Here is a 16,043-nt window from a genome sequence, read left to right on the forward strand (position 1 = left end):
TTCATATTTGTTAAGGACCCACTAGGCACAGTCGTTGTAGTTTTTTTTGTTGTTGTTGTTTAAAGTGGTGATGACATTCCCAGTAGATATTTTGCAAAGATTGATTATTGTTTTATTCAAGTTAGAATCCCTTGGTTATGAACTTGAGAAACTTGAGAAGACCCAATGCTTTTCCATATAGGAGGGGTATCATAGTCCCTCAACCCATTTTTTTTCTCATTAAGTGTCCCTAGGTCTAATTGTATATAAAGAAGGTGGTTAAAAAGTCAATACCTATACTTGATTATTCCTTGCTATAGGTCTGTGCTCCCCTTCCCTAGCACTTTCTTTATGGCCTCTTTGACATCTTTGTTTCTCAGAGTATAGATCAGGGGGTTAACACTAGGTGTGACAATGGTGTAGAAAAGAGTGAGGAACTTGCCCTGGTCCTGGGAGTAGGTGTTTGCCGGCTGGAGGTACATGTATATAATAGTGCCGTAGAAGAGAGAGACAACGATTAAGTGGGAGCTGCAGGTGTTGAAGGCTTTTTTTCGTCCCGCAGCTGACTTGATCCTAAGCACTGCCCGGGCGATGTAACCGTAGGAGATAAGGATGAGAATAAGCGGTGCCAAGATGATAAAAATCGCCAAGGCAAAAGCCAGTGCCTCCAGGGCTGTAGTGTCCACACAGGCCATGCCAATCAGCGCTGGCATCTCACAGAGAAAGTGGTCCACTTGCCTGTGCCCACAGCGGGGCAGCATCAACGTCTGGGGTGCCATTATGAGAGAATTGCCGAAGCCGCTCAACCATGCCACAGAAGCCAGCTGCCCGCAGAGGCGAGGGTGCATGATGACGGTGTAGTGCAGGGGCCTGCAGACAGCAGCATAACGGTCATACGCCATGACAGCCAGCAGGACACATTCTACCCCTCCCAAGGCTAAGACGAAGTATAGCTGAATAGCGCAACCCACGTAGCTGATGGTCTTGTCTGGACCCCAGAGGTTATAGAGCATCTGTGGGATGGAGCCCGTGGTGAAACACATGTCCAGGAACGAGAGGTTGGCCAGAAAGAAATACATGGGTGTGTGCAGCCGGGAATCCAGGGCCGAAAGCAAGATGATGGTCATGTTACCAAGTAAAGTCAGCAGATAAAAGGAGAGAACTATGACGAAGAGGATCAACTCTAGGCGAGGACGGTCAGAGAAGCCCACCAGGATGAAGCCCTCAAAAGAGCTCCTGTTGTTTTTTTCCATCACCTGTGACCACATATTACCTGGGAGGAGAAAGACAAGGGTCGGTGAGAATCGCAGATTGCTGTCTCCAAACACCATGACTGGTGAAGCGGTACGTGGGACCCGCTTTAGAAATGCCGGGTGCGGTGACCTCAAGTTTCAATAGGGACTGATATAGAATGTGGTCTGGTCTGAAAAGTATCAAATTTGAGTTTGTAAAGCTCCAGCTTGTGATTATCTGTCAACATTTCGAATCACAATCTTTCATTAGCAGTCTGTAAAATACTACCTTCCAAACAGTGATTGTCACCAGGCTTGGTGGTGCCCTCCTGTAACCTTGTACCTCAGACGCAAGAAAGGGTGGATCAGGAGTTCAAGGCCAGTGAGTTGGAGACCCAGAAGGGGTGTAAAAGCCTGTCTCCCAAAAAGGCTGATTCTTGTACAAAGGAATCAGTACTCAAAAATTTCCATCACTTTTAAAAATGGAAAAATACCTAGTTGTCATTGTAGCCTGTGCCCTGTGGGTATGATAAGGGCTTGTTCCTAGATCAGGGACTTGGACTTCCGGTCGGGTGAAAAGTCATTCTGAAAACTTCCCCATCACTCCTGAGAAATCTAGAATCCATGCCAAAACCAGGGTAGAAGTGACCCAGCAAAATAGTAGAAGGAAGCTTATCTTGTCATTATTCACGTCTGTATCTGCTGGTCCCATCCATATTGCGGACTGAAAAATGACCCCAATATCCTGTGCCAGCTAAGAAAAGAACAAAAAATGTACACCATTACCTCAGCATTCTCAGCTCTATACCTCTATGACATTGCTATGGCTCACATCACTAAGATGTGTTTTATCCCTGGAGCTGGGAGTTTTCTCACTTTGGGAAAGATCCCCACAAAGATCAAAAGGACAAGTGAAGCCCCAGAGCCCATCCCAGTGGAATGAATATGTAGCATCCTCTTAGTTTTCTCTTCCTCTTATGCTTTATTCTTACAGCGAGCCCTGTTTCTAGGGAATCTGTACTGATTATTTTCTTTATCTGTCCCAGTTTCACTGCACTAAAAGGTTTTGTATCTTCTATAATGTTTTACATTCTCAGTTTGGGGCAGCAGTTTTATGTCTTAGGGTATATGTTCTGTGTGATACAAATCAGCCACTTTTTTTTTCATATTTTCCTAAGCAGTTAGTAAAAAGCCCCAGGACACTGACTTTTTTTTAATTAGCAAATACATCTCTTGAGTACACTAGAGCACAAAAATATTTCGTCCATTAAACATAAACACAAATTGGAAATGAAATGTTTATCAAAATTATCCCAATAGAGTCTGCAATGATTTCTCTAGTTGTGGAGAAATGGGTGGGTGTGATAATATTGATAAGAAATAGTACTTTGATAGCTGGAAGCCAGTGCCTATGATGAGCCAGCAAGGCTTTACTGATTCCTCTTGTAAAATGAAAATTCAGAAAATTGCAAATAAACGGAGGTGTGGGGATATCACCCAAATAAAGAGAAAAGTGCTTCAAACTTCGTGATTTAGAGTCTTTATTGTTTTCTAATAGCTAAAAGGGAACACAGCTAAGTTTGAATGGTAGAATGAGTGTATTTTTTCTGTTAGTCTTTGTAAATTCTCTTTACATTTTAAACAACTTAAAATATAACAGAAAATAAATAATGAGTTATATGCCATTTAAAAAATAATGGGACTAATACTACTTAGCTGTTTTGAACTGGGCACTAATGTTAACTATTGGATGTAGTCAAGCTCACTTCATTTTCTCATTCTTGCCAAGGGATCAGTCGTGTGATTATTCAACAGGGCTGATTAAGCCACTGACGCCAAGACAATAACCAAATGACCAGTCTTGACTCATATGCCTAGCACATATGATCTCCTTCAGTTTTATCCCATAATCATCCTGTCAGTAAGGACTCAAGCCACAAACGATCATGCTAAATATGCACACAGCAAAACTTGAGTTATAATGTTGAGACGTCATCTCAGGTGTTTTGACTTATTAGATCAAATTTAATAAAGAACCTTGCTTCTAAATTCAGCAAGGTCAGTAGCTATCTTGGCAAAGACAAGATATAAAATATATATCATATTTTTCAGGAAATGAGAAACGCAATTAAATTTACCTGTTGTGTTAATATTGAGCACCCTGCCCTCGGTACTCTGCAGAATAAGGCTAATGAAGACATGGGTGTCTGGAGAGACCGACTGGGACTGTCAATGGCTTTATTCTGTGGCTACTATTCTTAGAATTTTCCTATGACATTCATGCATGCACTTGTTTATTGATTGCACAACAGAACACAGATCCTGGTTCCTTTCTTTTCCTCTTAATCCATCCAGAGATCATTCAAATATGAGTACAGTCATCAGTGCTCCATTCTGATTCATTGGCTCAGTAACTTCTGTTCTTTACCCAGCCTTCCCTGGGGGACAATTGCTTCTTTACATTTCATACTTTAAACAGCCAACGCCTACATCTTTTATTGGTCTAAAATTTTATTTTAAATATGTGTGTGTCTATCCTTACTTGAACCTAAATGAATGACTTTAAACAGAAACATGATCATTCCTTCACAAGGGACACTACACTAACTATTTAGCTTTGGTAATACAGTTTGTGAATTTTAGAATTTAAATAGTTTTCCATCGTTCTGAAAAAGAGTACAAACGTTTACCTGTTTTGTGATTTCTAAATCCCTGGCCAGATCATTTAAATTTTACATATTCTAAAAAAAAATCAAATAATGCTCTCATGTCAGCTGCAATCTAATTACCTTGCCAGGTACCAGCATGGAGTTTATTGTTTGATGGTTCAGAGGAGTTGAACTAAGAAGTCGTGGAGTAAGAATGACACGGGTGTTTCAGAGTTAGCCCACTGCTCGCTCTGTGCATGCAGTGGTCACAAAGCTGTAAGACCCAGTAAGGACATCTTGTGTTCTCTTTACAGGTTGTCCATGTTGAAGTTCAATGTCACAGCATCACTCGGCATTCCTTACTGAGAGGTCTCACATGATACAATATTAGATTCAGTATCTCTATCCTTAGGATAGACATCCTTACAATTTAGTACGTTCCAATGTTTTCTAAGTTTATTTTGGAAAGAACAACTCCACTAAAGCAAAGCACTCACAAAACTTTCTCCAGTCTCAACACAGAATGAATTATGTTTAACCACAACTTTTAACATATGATAGAGTCTCTGGAAATGAGCATACTGATCTGACCATAGCCTGAGCTTCTCAAACATCAGATCATTTATAGGCCTAGGTCACAGGATCAATAACTTACCAAATTTAATGGCACCCTCAGAAATGCCATGTCCACAGCTCGTTCTCTTTCCTGGGACTTCACTTGGAAGTCAAGTGGGATTACCAAAGTGTGGACAAGGAGAGTAGAAAGGATGACTTTAGAAAGTCTATGAGAAAGAGGCTAAATCAAGGGACAATAGGACCTAATGTAGTGGAATCGGCCTGGGTAAAGGAAGAATGTTGGTGAGCACACCAGGATCACTCCACCCATTGCTGTAACATGAAGCCCATCTACAGACTCCCAACCCCATATGAGGAGCCAGAGATAGGGCAGCTTGGGATGACCACTAGCATAGGTGGGTGGTGCGTAAGAATCTCAGCACTCACATCTAGTAAGTAAGAACATCTTATGGGTGTCAGAGTTAATCTAGGATTGGTTACTTCCTGCCTCACTCTGTGGGGGATGCCTAACACCCCCAGCCAAATTCCCTTAGCTAATTATTGCTAACAAGAATTGGGAGAGTGTATGGTCTCATAGGGAATACTACTATTTCCAGCACATTCTCTCCCTCTTTGAAATTTGCTGTGTGTGTGTGTGTGTGTGTGTGTGTGTGTGTGTGTGTGTTTGTATGTGTGTGGTGTGGTGTGTATGCATGTGTGTGTATGGTGTGGTGTGGTGTATGCGGTGTGTATGTGAGAGAGAGAGAAGGAGGAGGAGGGGGAGGGAATGAGAGGGAGAGAGGGAGAAGAGAGGGAGAGAACCAAGTCTTCCTGGTGGAGTCCATTTTGATCAAGGCTGACAGTTAATAACGAGCATTAGGCAAAGGAAGTGACCGCCCCATTTTGATCCAGAATGTAACCTAGAGTCAAGAAAAAGAAGCACAAGGCTACATGGTTGTGTCATTTTCCTCCTGTGGTAATAGCCTATACAGTGTGCTCAGTCGTGCAAATTAAAGAAGCACTGTTATTTAATTATCTTCACCAATTTATTTAGTTAATGGTCTATGCGGTTTTAGGAGCCATAGTGGACAATTTTCTATTTAGAATAGGTCTGTCATAAAGGAGGATGGCTTAAAAAGAGAAAAAAGATTCCATTTGATATTTAAAATTAACACAAAAACGTTAAAGTAATTTCACTCCCATATTTGTAATTTAACATAAAATGGTTATGACCTGACTGATAACTTTAACTCAGAAAGCAAGTTAATCCATGTAGGTTAAAAGCAATACATGGCTGTGTCCGCTCACTTTATTGTATGTTAAGGTCAGAAGTAAATAACATAGGAACGAATGCAAATCAAAAGCATGTATTCTGTACTTAGCTGTCAGTGACTTGTATGGGAGATAAATTTCACATTTCTTTCTGACATATTAGTGGATACACAAGAGTGTGTCATGTGTAAGTGTGCACTGTACATAAGATATATCTAAATTGTAATCATCATTACTAGGAACATACTGACGTCACTGATCATTTCTGGGTACTTTTGTGAAATAGAAATAGACACATGATAATTACGATGCTAGATACTTTATCTTAAATATAAACATTATTAAAGTAGTGGAATTTGACTTTAGCCCCACTATACTGATGAGGATGGACTATTTTTGACTAGACACAATATTACTATATCTATTTAGATATAGTTGTCAGCCAGAACTGAGCACAAAGGTGAGCAATTAAAGTGATTCTCAGGAACTCTGCTTTTCAACTTGCTGGCACACGCGAGCCACCCCACATTTAGATTCAGCCAGTGGCTTGTGCTAATGTCTTACTTAAGCATTTTCTTGTGGAAACTTGGAAGAAAACCTACAGAATTTGATGCTCTTAAGAATTTTTTGAGATAATGAGTCCCTCTGAGAAATGAAGAAAATGAGTTCCACAGGGGCAGAAACAATGGAAGCACAAAATGGTTAGCCAGAAAAAAAATTCAAAACAAATTTTGCTTTTTTTTTCCATTTCACCATTCTTTTCTTCACACTTAGCCTACAACTCACTCAAAATCCATATGCTTCCAGAGATCCCATAACATCTTGCACAATAAGAACACTGGGATACAGACACACACTACTGCATCTGGGTTTACATGGGTATTGGGGTCCCTGTATGCCCTGAGTCATCTCTTGCTCCAGCTTCTAACAATTTTCTCTTTATTTTATGGGTTTGAATCCTTGCTACCCAAGTAAAAACTCAGGGGTGGCTCCATGCCCATGCAACCCCGGTGTTGGAGAGGATGGGGCAGAGAAAGGAGGATCCCCAAGGCTTGCTAGCTGGCCTGTCTACAAAACTGGTGAACTCCAGCTCTATCAAGAGTCCCTGTTTTGAGAAAACAACGAGGAGCCACAACAGAGAAAGAAACTCAATGTCAAATTCTCTGCATGCAAATGAACATATAGAAGCTCACATGCATGCCCACAAGTGCATCTACACATACCCAGATGAAAAGTTACAATTATCACTAACAATGAAATGTAAGGTCAGCCCTAATTTCTTACAATGCTTTTAAAAAGTATATACAGTCGGGCGGTAATGGCGCATGCCTTTAATCCCAGCACTCGGGAGGCAGAAACAGGCAGATCTCTGTGAGTTTGAGGCCAGCCTAGTCTACAGGAGCTAGTTCCAGGATAGGCTCGAAAAGCTACAGAGAAACCCTGCCTCAAACCCCCCAAAAAAGTACATACATACATAATACATATATGTGTATATGTATTTGTTGATGTAAAATATGTGCACAGCTATATTTTAAAAGCTGGGATTTTATTTTTTATAGCCAAATAATATTACATGATGTTTTTCCTTTTCTTTTTTTTCTTTTCTTTTCTTTTTTATTGAGAAAAGGAAAAAGAAAGTTTCCGCCTCCTCCCAGCTTCCCATTTCCCTCCCCCTCCTCCCACCCTTCTCCCCCTCCCCCCCACTCCTCTCCCCCTCCCTCTCCAGTCCAAAGAGCATTCAGGGTTCCCTGCCCTGTGGAAAGTCCAAGGTCCTCCCACCTCCGTCCATGTCTAGGAAGGTGAACATCCAAACTGGCTAGGCTCCCACAAAGCCAGAACATGAAGTAGGATCAAAACCCCGTGCCATTGTCCTTTGCTTCTCATCAGCCCTCATTGTTCGCCATGTTCAGAGAGTCCAGTTTTATCCCATGCTTTTTCAGTCACAGTTCAGCTGGCCTTGGTGAGTTCCCAAAAGATCAGCCCCACTGTCTCAGTGGGTGGGTGCACCCCTCGTGGTCCTGACTTCTTTGCTCATCTTCTCCCTCCTTCCGCTCCTCATTGGGACCTTGGGAGCTCTGTCCAGTGCTCCAGTGTGGGTCTCTGTCTCTATCTCCATCCATCACCAGATGAAGGTTCTATGGTGATAAGCAAGATATTCGTCAGTATTGCTATAGGATAGGGTCATTTCAGGTTCCCTATCCTCAGCTGCCCAAGGAACTAACTGGGGACCTCGGCTTGGGCTCCTGGGAGCCACTAAAAAAATTAAAAAAAAATTACATGATGTATATGTACTATATTTTTTACTATCCATTCATCAGTTGAAGATCAGTTGTCTCCATTTCCAACCTAGTGTGTATATGGCAGCAACAAACATGGCTGAGCAAATATCTGTGGTATTTGATGTCGAGTCCTTTGGGTATAAGCCAAGGAGTGGTATAGCTGGGTCAAACGGGAAATTTATTTTTATTTTAGCTTTTTGAGAATTCTCAATACTGATTTCCATTGTGTCTGCACTGTTTGCTGTCCCACCACCAATGAACGAGGACTCCCCTTCCCCCATATCTTCACCAGCATTTGTTGTGAGTTGTTTTCTTGATCTTATCAATTAAGAGGAAGGTAGCATCTCAAAATGTTTTAATTTGCATTTTTCTAATTGCTAAGGGTGCTGAACATTTTTATGTTATTTCTTAGCAATTTTAATTCTTCCTTTGAGAATTCTCTGTTAAAGTTCAAAGTTCATGTTTTGAATGGGTTAGTTGCATTTTTTTTTTTTACTGTATTTTGGGTTCTTTATATATTCTGGATCTTCTTCTTCTGTCGGAAGTACAACCGGCAAAGATTTTTCTCCCACTTTATGGGCATAATGGTCACTCAATTGATTATTTCCTTGACTGTACAGAAGACTCTTTGTCTCATGAGGTTCCATTTGTCAGTTGTGATCTTAATTTCTAGGCTAATTCAAAAAGTCTTTTCCTACACTTATATCTTGAAGAGTACTGCCTATATTTTCTTCTAACATCTTCAGCATTTTAAGTTTTACCATGGGGTTTTTTGATCCACTTGGAATTGGTTTTTGTGCAGGGTGCCAGATATGGATCTAATTTCATTCTTCTATATATGGACATACAGTTTTCCTAATATCATTTGTTGAAAATGCTATATTTTCCCCAGTGTATAAAACATGTTTGGCATCTTGGTCAAATAGTAGATGACTGTAGCTATGGGTACTGCAGTTGGAGATTTCTGTTTTGTCCCATTAGTCTATAGGTCCACATTTGTGCTAGTACCATACTGTTTTTAGTGCTATGTCTCTGTGATATATCTAGAAATCTAGAATAGTAACCCCCTCCCCAGCATTGTCCTTTTGCTCAGCTTTACTTAGGCTATTCAGGATCCAGGTGAATTTTAGGACAGCCTTTTTCCTATTTCTGTAAGAAAGAGATGGGGATTTTGATTAGGACTGCATTGAAGCTATAAGAAGCTTTTGATAGAATGGTCATTTCACAATATGATCTCTGTTTTCCATGATATGGGATATCTTTCCATTTTCTAGTGTCTTCCTCAATCTCTTTCTTCAGAGAGTTGAAGTTTTCATTGTGAGGTCTTTCATCCACTTGCTTAGTTTACTCCCAGATGGAACTAGAAATTATATATATAATATATATTATTAATTATTAATATTGAATGAGGTGGTCCAGACCCAGAAAGACAAGCACATATTCTCTGTCGTCTGTGGTTTCCAGATGAGAAAGATATGAGTATAGCCTTGAATAACTGTAGAGACAAGGGAAGTAAAAAGGTACCACAGTAGGTGGCAGGGAAGAGAATGAATGCTAGAGAGGGGACAGTAGGGCACAAGTGCTATGAAGGGGAAATGGAAAACCCAGGGTCTGGGGATTTAACTGTCTTTACAAGAGAGGGAGGCAAGAGGGGAAAATTATATTAACAATGTATGAAAAAGTCATAAAGTTATATTTTTATTTACCTAAAATTGCATACAATACACACAAATGTATGTGTATACAAATACATATATAGATTAAATGAACTTATACCATTAGGGCTGACAATGTTCCCTCCAAATGCTAAAGCTAACAAAATACCCAATACATGCATGATAACCCCTTTCCAAGTTGTTGGTTAAGAGAGTCAAGAAGTGCAATACAGAATATTGCTGTTGCCCTTGATTGCTTCTCAGACAGAAGGTGAGTCCCTATTGCTGAAGATAATGTGCACTTCAGACCCAGAATTCAGAGAATCTGAGCTGGTTCTGGCCTGGAAGCCTCCTCCCTGAGGATGAGCTTTCATAGTGACGAAGGATGTTATACAAGGTTCCAAGGGAGGAAGTAGCCCACAGTCCCACCCAACTGTGAAGCCTATAAAATATAATGATTACTAGCTTGGCAATATCTCACTGAGGGTATGATAGAGGCAGTTATACCTTGGTGGTAACCAACACCTCTCTGATTGGACTTAATTCTTGCTCCACAGGATGGAAATCATGCCTGATACTGCAAACATAGCCAATACCCCATGATCAGGAGGTCATGGATCTTAAAAGATAATCTACTACTGCTACTTCACAAACCTGGCATAATTCATAAAAACATTTTGCATGCTTATCCTTATATAGGGATAAATGTAGCTCTCACCCCTCATCAAAAGCTTCTCTTTGTAACAGACAGAAACCATTATAGAAAGCCATAATTGTTCAAAATGCAGAGAACAGTTGGTCCTGGGGTATACAGCCCAATGGGTGTATTTATAATACAATTCCTGGGCTTAAGGCTCAGGAACATTGATGAAGAGGTGGTAGAAAGTCTATAAGCCAGACTACCAGGTTATCTGATGTAAGACTGTGACACCTAGAAAAGACAGGGCTGCTTCACCCATGCTAGCCCAACAATATGTCTGCCTGAACGAGAACAATACCAATAGACATACTAAAGTGGAATGGTGAAGGCTCAGAGGCCCTCCCTCTAAACAAAGAACAACAGGCAAATGAGCAATGCTGAAGGGGAAGAATTAGTTTTCCCCAAGGGTCAGTTCTCTAATTGGTTATCCATTATTAAGTAAGTGGTCAGTTATATCTATCTATATATCTCAATGAAGGAAAAATAGGCTTATCAATTTAAGAGAGGATGGGGTGAGGGACATGGGACAAGTTGAAAGGATAGAAAGGAAGGTGAGAAAGGATGTAAATATATTTTCATTTCTAAAAAGAGATAAAATCAGGCTGAGTGGTGGTGGTGCACACCTTTAATCCCAGAACTCAGCAGGCAGAGGCAGGTGGATGGATCTCTATGAGTTCACAGCCACCCTGGTCTACAAGAGCTAGTTCTAGGACAGGCTCCAAAGCTAGAGTGAAACCCTGTCTCATAAAAATAATAAATAAATAAAATTTTTAAAACATAGGTTCTAAATTTAGAACAACTATAATATAACATCATTGAGCATTTTTAAATATGTAAAAATGTATAGAACAAATTTTAAAAATTAATAAAAATAGACAATAGAGCTAAACATACATTTCACAAAAGAAGACATAAAATAGCAAATATATTTCATTTAAAGTCATTGATCATCAGGGAAATGCAAATCAAAGCCATAGTGAGAAAAGACTGGGTATTATCAAAAAAGGTAAGACTGCTGAGGTGTTGTAGGAAGGCCACTAGTTAGTTCCCGGCTGCCCAGTCCTGAAATAATCACACAGAAACTATATTATTTCCCATTAGCCCTAGCTTCTTATTGGCTAACTCTTAAATATTAATTTAACCTATCTCCATTAATCTGTATATTGCCATGTGGCAGTGGCTTTTCAGCAAAGTTTTGGCATGTCTGTCTCTGGCAGCGGCTTCATAGCTTCTCTAAACTCTGCCGTCTTTCTCCCAGCATTCAGTTTAGTTTTCCCCACCTAGCTCTGGTCTACCCTATAAGGCCAAGCCAATTTTCTTTATTCATTAATGGTAATCACAGCATACAGAAGGAAATCCAACATCAGTGAAGGTGTATGTAGGAAAAAATTAAAACTGTTACAGAACAAAGTTTAAGTAAGCAAGACATTATAGAAAACAGTCTGAAGGTCAATGGAGAATGAAAAGGGAGCTAACATATGACCCGGAAATTTCACTACTGGACATTCAACAGAGAGAATAGCCATTTGTATTCACTTGCCCACTGTAACACTACTTACAATACAGGAGATAAAAGCAGCAGGATGTCCATCAGTGATGGCTGTTAAAGAAAATGCAGCAACACTCAGGAGACAGAGGTAGGAGGATCTCTGTGAGTTCGAAACCAACCTAGTCTACCCAGCACGTTCAAGACCAGCCAGGGCTACACAGACAAACCCTGTCTTTAATAAGAGGGAAAGAGAGAGAGAGAGAGGGAGGGAGAGAGAGAGAGAGAGAGAGAGAGAGAGAGAGAAGAAGGAAAAAGCAGCATAATCTATTTCAGTATACATAATGGAGTATTACGTGAATGTGAAAGGAATAAAAGCCTTCTTGCAACGGTTAGAACTGGAGAGCATTATGCTGAGTGAAATGGCCCAGACACCTATGATAGGTAATGCACCACTCCACTTGTGGAATACAAAACACTGGCCTTAAGAAATAAAGAGTAGAACATTGGTTACCAAACACGGTAGTGACCAACGGAAGCTAAGCTATAGTTAGACAAGAGTAAGATGTTTTAGGGTGGGGTTGCACACTAGGGAGACTGAAGACAATGATTTCATGCTGTATACTACAAAAAGCTGAGAAAGGAACTTGAATATTTTCATAGCACACATTTGGGATAGGTTCAGTCTGATTTATGCATCACTCATCAACACCACATGTTATCACATTAATATAAAAACTATAAGTACTTGTGCATTGACTGAAATAAGTTTACTTTATAAAATGTATTTCTTCTGATTAGCTTTTTTTTGCAGATGGAAAAGAATAAGACGTTAAGAGAAGTAGAAGCTATAAAAGTAAAAGAATTGGAGATCTGATGAAAATGAAATTATTATTGTATTTTTAATATAGTGCTGTTTCTTAAGCAGTGTGGAATTTTGCTGTGTCTGAAACTATGTACTTCTGATTAGGGAGAAGAAGCCACAGAAAGTTTGACAGACTTACGCTAGATCTACAACTGTCTGAAAAATACTAGAGTTCTAATTTTTTGCAGGTAGATGAGAATATTCATGTGTACTAAAATATTATTATTATGGAAAAGATCCAAAAACATATATTTTAGCCCCAGAGATGGCTAAGAATCTTCACTAAGAAGAAAAATGGTATAAGGTTTGAAAATGTGAAGCTTTTACAGTTAGCAGATTTAGAGGATCGTAAAGGGTCACTTCCCAGGACTTGGGAATTAAATATATCTAGGCAGCAGAACACTAATATGGGTTTCTGTCAACAAGATTGTATTAATAGTTCAAAAGACAAAAGAGCAGTATAATTTATCAGGTTTTGAAACCTTATATCAATAGGCCTATCATTTGTATTCCTTATTTTGTGACCAAGAAGACCCTGGCCACCAACCTCTTAAATGCTCCCTTTACCTCTTTGTTCCTAAGGGTGTAGATCAAGGGGTTCAGCATGGGTGTGATGATCCCATAAAAGAGGGACACCATTTTCCCTCTGTCCTTGGAGGCAGGGGATGGTGGCTGCAGATACATGTAGATGGCAGTACCATAAAACAGCACCACCACAATTAGGTGGGAGCCACATGTCCCAAATGCCTTTCGCCGACCTTCAGCTGACCTGATCCTCAACACTGCTTGGACAATAAAAATATATGATATTAGGATGAGAATCAATGGTATTAAAAGGAAGACAACACTTATGAAAAATTGTTCAGCCTCAATAGTTGTGGTATCCACGCATGACAGTTTGAGCAGGGCAGGGATCTCACAGAGGAAGTGATCCACTTTCTTGTGGCCACACCGTGGCATCTCAAGGGTCCACGTGGACTGCAATAATGAGTTGCTGAAGCCACTGATCCAACACGCAGCCGCCAACTGCAGGCAGCGCCTTTGGTGCATGATGACTGAGTAATGGAGAGGCCGACAGATGGCTACAAACCTGTCGAAGGACATGACGCCCAGGAGAAAGCATTCAGTGCAACCCAAGGCCAGGAAAATGAAAAGCTGGACCACACAGCCTCCATAGCTGATCACCTTCCGGGAGCTACAGATGTTGACGAGCATCTGGGGCACTGTGCTCGTGGTGTAGCACAGGTCCAGCAGGGACAGGTTTGTGAGGAAAAAGTACATGGGGGTGTGGAGTTTGGAATCCAGGCGGGACACCAGAATTATTGTCATATTCCCAAAGATGGTCAGGATATAGGACACCAGAAACACCACAAAGAGTGGCAGCTCCAGCCATGGCCGATCTGAGAACCCTAAGAGAATGAACTCCCCTGAGATGCTCTCATTCGCCAGAGTCATGGTAAATGGTGCAGTCTCCGGGTCCCTGGAACACAAAGGGTTAGTAAGCCGGTGAACATGTTTATTGACAGCATCAATTAGATATGAAGTGACGATGCCAGAGCATTTCCTGCATTTCCAAACTGATCCTGTTAGTGTGAAAACCGTGTTGATAAAAGGTTAAGCGTCTGTCAAACCTTCCACAGGTGTTCATGGATTGCTAAGAGTTTTTAACACAGCGATTTCGAGTTTGCAGCACAGTGTCCGTTTCTACAGTCACAGAGCTTCTCCTCTGTGTTTGCCCGTCCTGTGGACAGTTGTTCTGGGGTCTTTCTACCTGGGTATGTGCTTTTGGGGGGACAGAGGTATTGTTCCTGTTGTTTAAATTTACTTAAGTTTCTTCCCAGAATCAGTGAGAGTATCTGGTTGCAGGCATTTGTTAGAATTATGTAAACCTCATTTCCCCACTATTCCTGCCATTTTTCCCCCCCGATGGCTTGAATGCAGATTGCCCTCTTTATTTTTTTTTTAATTTATTTATTTATTAAAGATTTCTGCCTCGTCCCCACAACCGCTTCCCATTTCCCTCCCCCTCCCCCGATCAAGTCCCCCTCCCTCATCTGCTCGAAGAGCAATCAGGGTTCCCTGACCTGTGGGAAGCCCAAGGACTGCCCACCTCTATCCAGGTCTCGTAAGGTGTGCATTCAAACTGCCTAGGTTCCCAAAGCCAGTACGTGCAGTAGGGTCAAAAACCCACTGCAATTGTTCTTGAATTCTCAGTATTCCTCATTGTCTGCTATGTTCAGCTAGTCCGGATTTATCCCATGCTTTTTCAGACCTAGGCCAGCTGGCCTTGGTGAGATCCCAATAGAACATCCCCATTGTCTTAGTGTGTGGGTGCACCCCTCGTGGTCCTGAGTTCCTTGCTCGTGCTCCGTCTCCTTCTGCTCCTGATTTGGACCTTGAGATTTCTGTCCGGTGCTCCCGTGTGGGTCTCTGTCTCTGTCTCCTTTCATCGCCTGCCATTTTCTAAAATAAGTGCAGACATTAATTATGGCATCTACCTCGTAAGTTTTCAGACACGGTGTCAGGAGACTCATCCTCCAATGCTGTGTCACAGAATCCACAGGTCCTGTTAGCTGCTGTGACAGTGAGGCTGGCGGGCCTGGCTCATCTGCCCTTCTGGAACTAGTTTCACTGCTTCTTGTGCTCTGATCTTAGGGTCCTCATCTGTAAGGTGAGGACACAGATGCATTTTCTGGCCTGTTGAGAGTCACAGGTGCACCCCACTCAGCCTAACTTTGGGAGGGAACAGAAGAGTGAGCTCAAAGCATCCACACTGACCGAGGGCCGGAAGTGCTCAAAAGCGTCACTTGGAGCTCCTACAGTGTTCCTTTCCAAATGGGTCAGCGTGCAAGTGGTTATGCTACAACCCTCACAGTCAGCTTCAACCCCAGGGGCCAAAAAAGCATATTCTAAGTACGGATGTTATCTTTTGTGTAAACTGTTGGCAGTACCTGGTCCACAGGAGCTCAGGTGTTGGGCCACAGATGTCAGAGAATTGGATACTCTGGGTGGAGGTGAGTCAAAATCCTAACTATCTTGGAAGTAGCGATATAACAACTCCAACATCTAAAGAGAATGTATCCCGGCCAGACGGTGGTGGTGCACGCCTTTAGTCCCAGCACTTGGGAGGCAGAGACAGGCGGATCTCTGTGAGTTCGAGGCCAGCCTGGTCTACTAGCTTCAGGACAGGCTCCAAAGCTACAGAGAAACCCTGTCTCAAAAAAACAAAGACAAAAAAATGTATCCCAAAGAAATCTCCATAAAAACTAAGCTTTCAAATTTATTTTCCCAATATGAGAATGTATTTTTACAATTTAATCCATAGTCATTAAAATGTTAGCAATGGGTGTTGGTTTTGTTCCCCACTTGTTG

The 16,043-nt window shown here is 41.3% G+C and overlaps 2 protein-coding genes across 2 annotated transcripts; both read right to left on the minus strand.

Annotated features, from left to right (window-relative positions):
• Positions 1–293: 293 nt before the first annotated feature.
• On the minus strand, positions 294–1,247 carry LOC121443942 (putative olfactory receptor 2W6). The gene has a single exon (XM_041645701.1). It carries the CDS (start codon positions 1,245–1,247, stop codon positions 294–296), a length of 954 nt encoding a protein of 317 aa, XP_041501635.1.
• Positions 1,248–13,184: 11,937 nt separating this feature from the next.
• On the minus strand, positions 13,185–14,126 carry LOC121443947 (olfactory receptor 2B2-like). The gene has a single exon (XM_041645705.1). The coding sequence runs from the start codon at positions 14,124–14,126 to the stop codon at positions 13,185–13,187; it is 942 nt and encodes a 313-aa protein (XP_041501639.1).
• Between the last annotated feature and the right edge of the window lie 1,917 nt (positions 14,127–16,043).

The sequence above is a fragment of the Microtus oregoni genome, unplaced genomic scaffold (assembly GCF_018167655.1).
Source record: "Microtus oregoni isolate MIOR12 unplaced genomic scaffold, Mior012 000115F_ref0000277, whole genome shotgun sequence".
Taxonomy (NCBI): Eukaryota; Metazoa; Chordata; class Mammalia; order Rodentia; family Cricetidae; genus Microtus; species Microtus oregoni.

Excerpts from the sequence above, each read along its gene's own strand:
- LOC121443947 (XM_041645705.1), bottom strand. The coding sequence starts at position 14,126 with ATGACTCTGGCGAATGAGAGCATCTCAGGGGAGTTCATTCTCTTAGGG.
- LOC121443942 (XM_041645701.1), bottom strand. The coding sequence starts at position 1,247 with ATGTGGTCACAGGTGATGGAAAAAAACAACAGGAGCTCTTTTGAGGGC.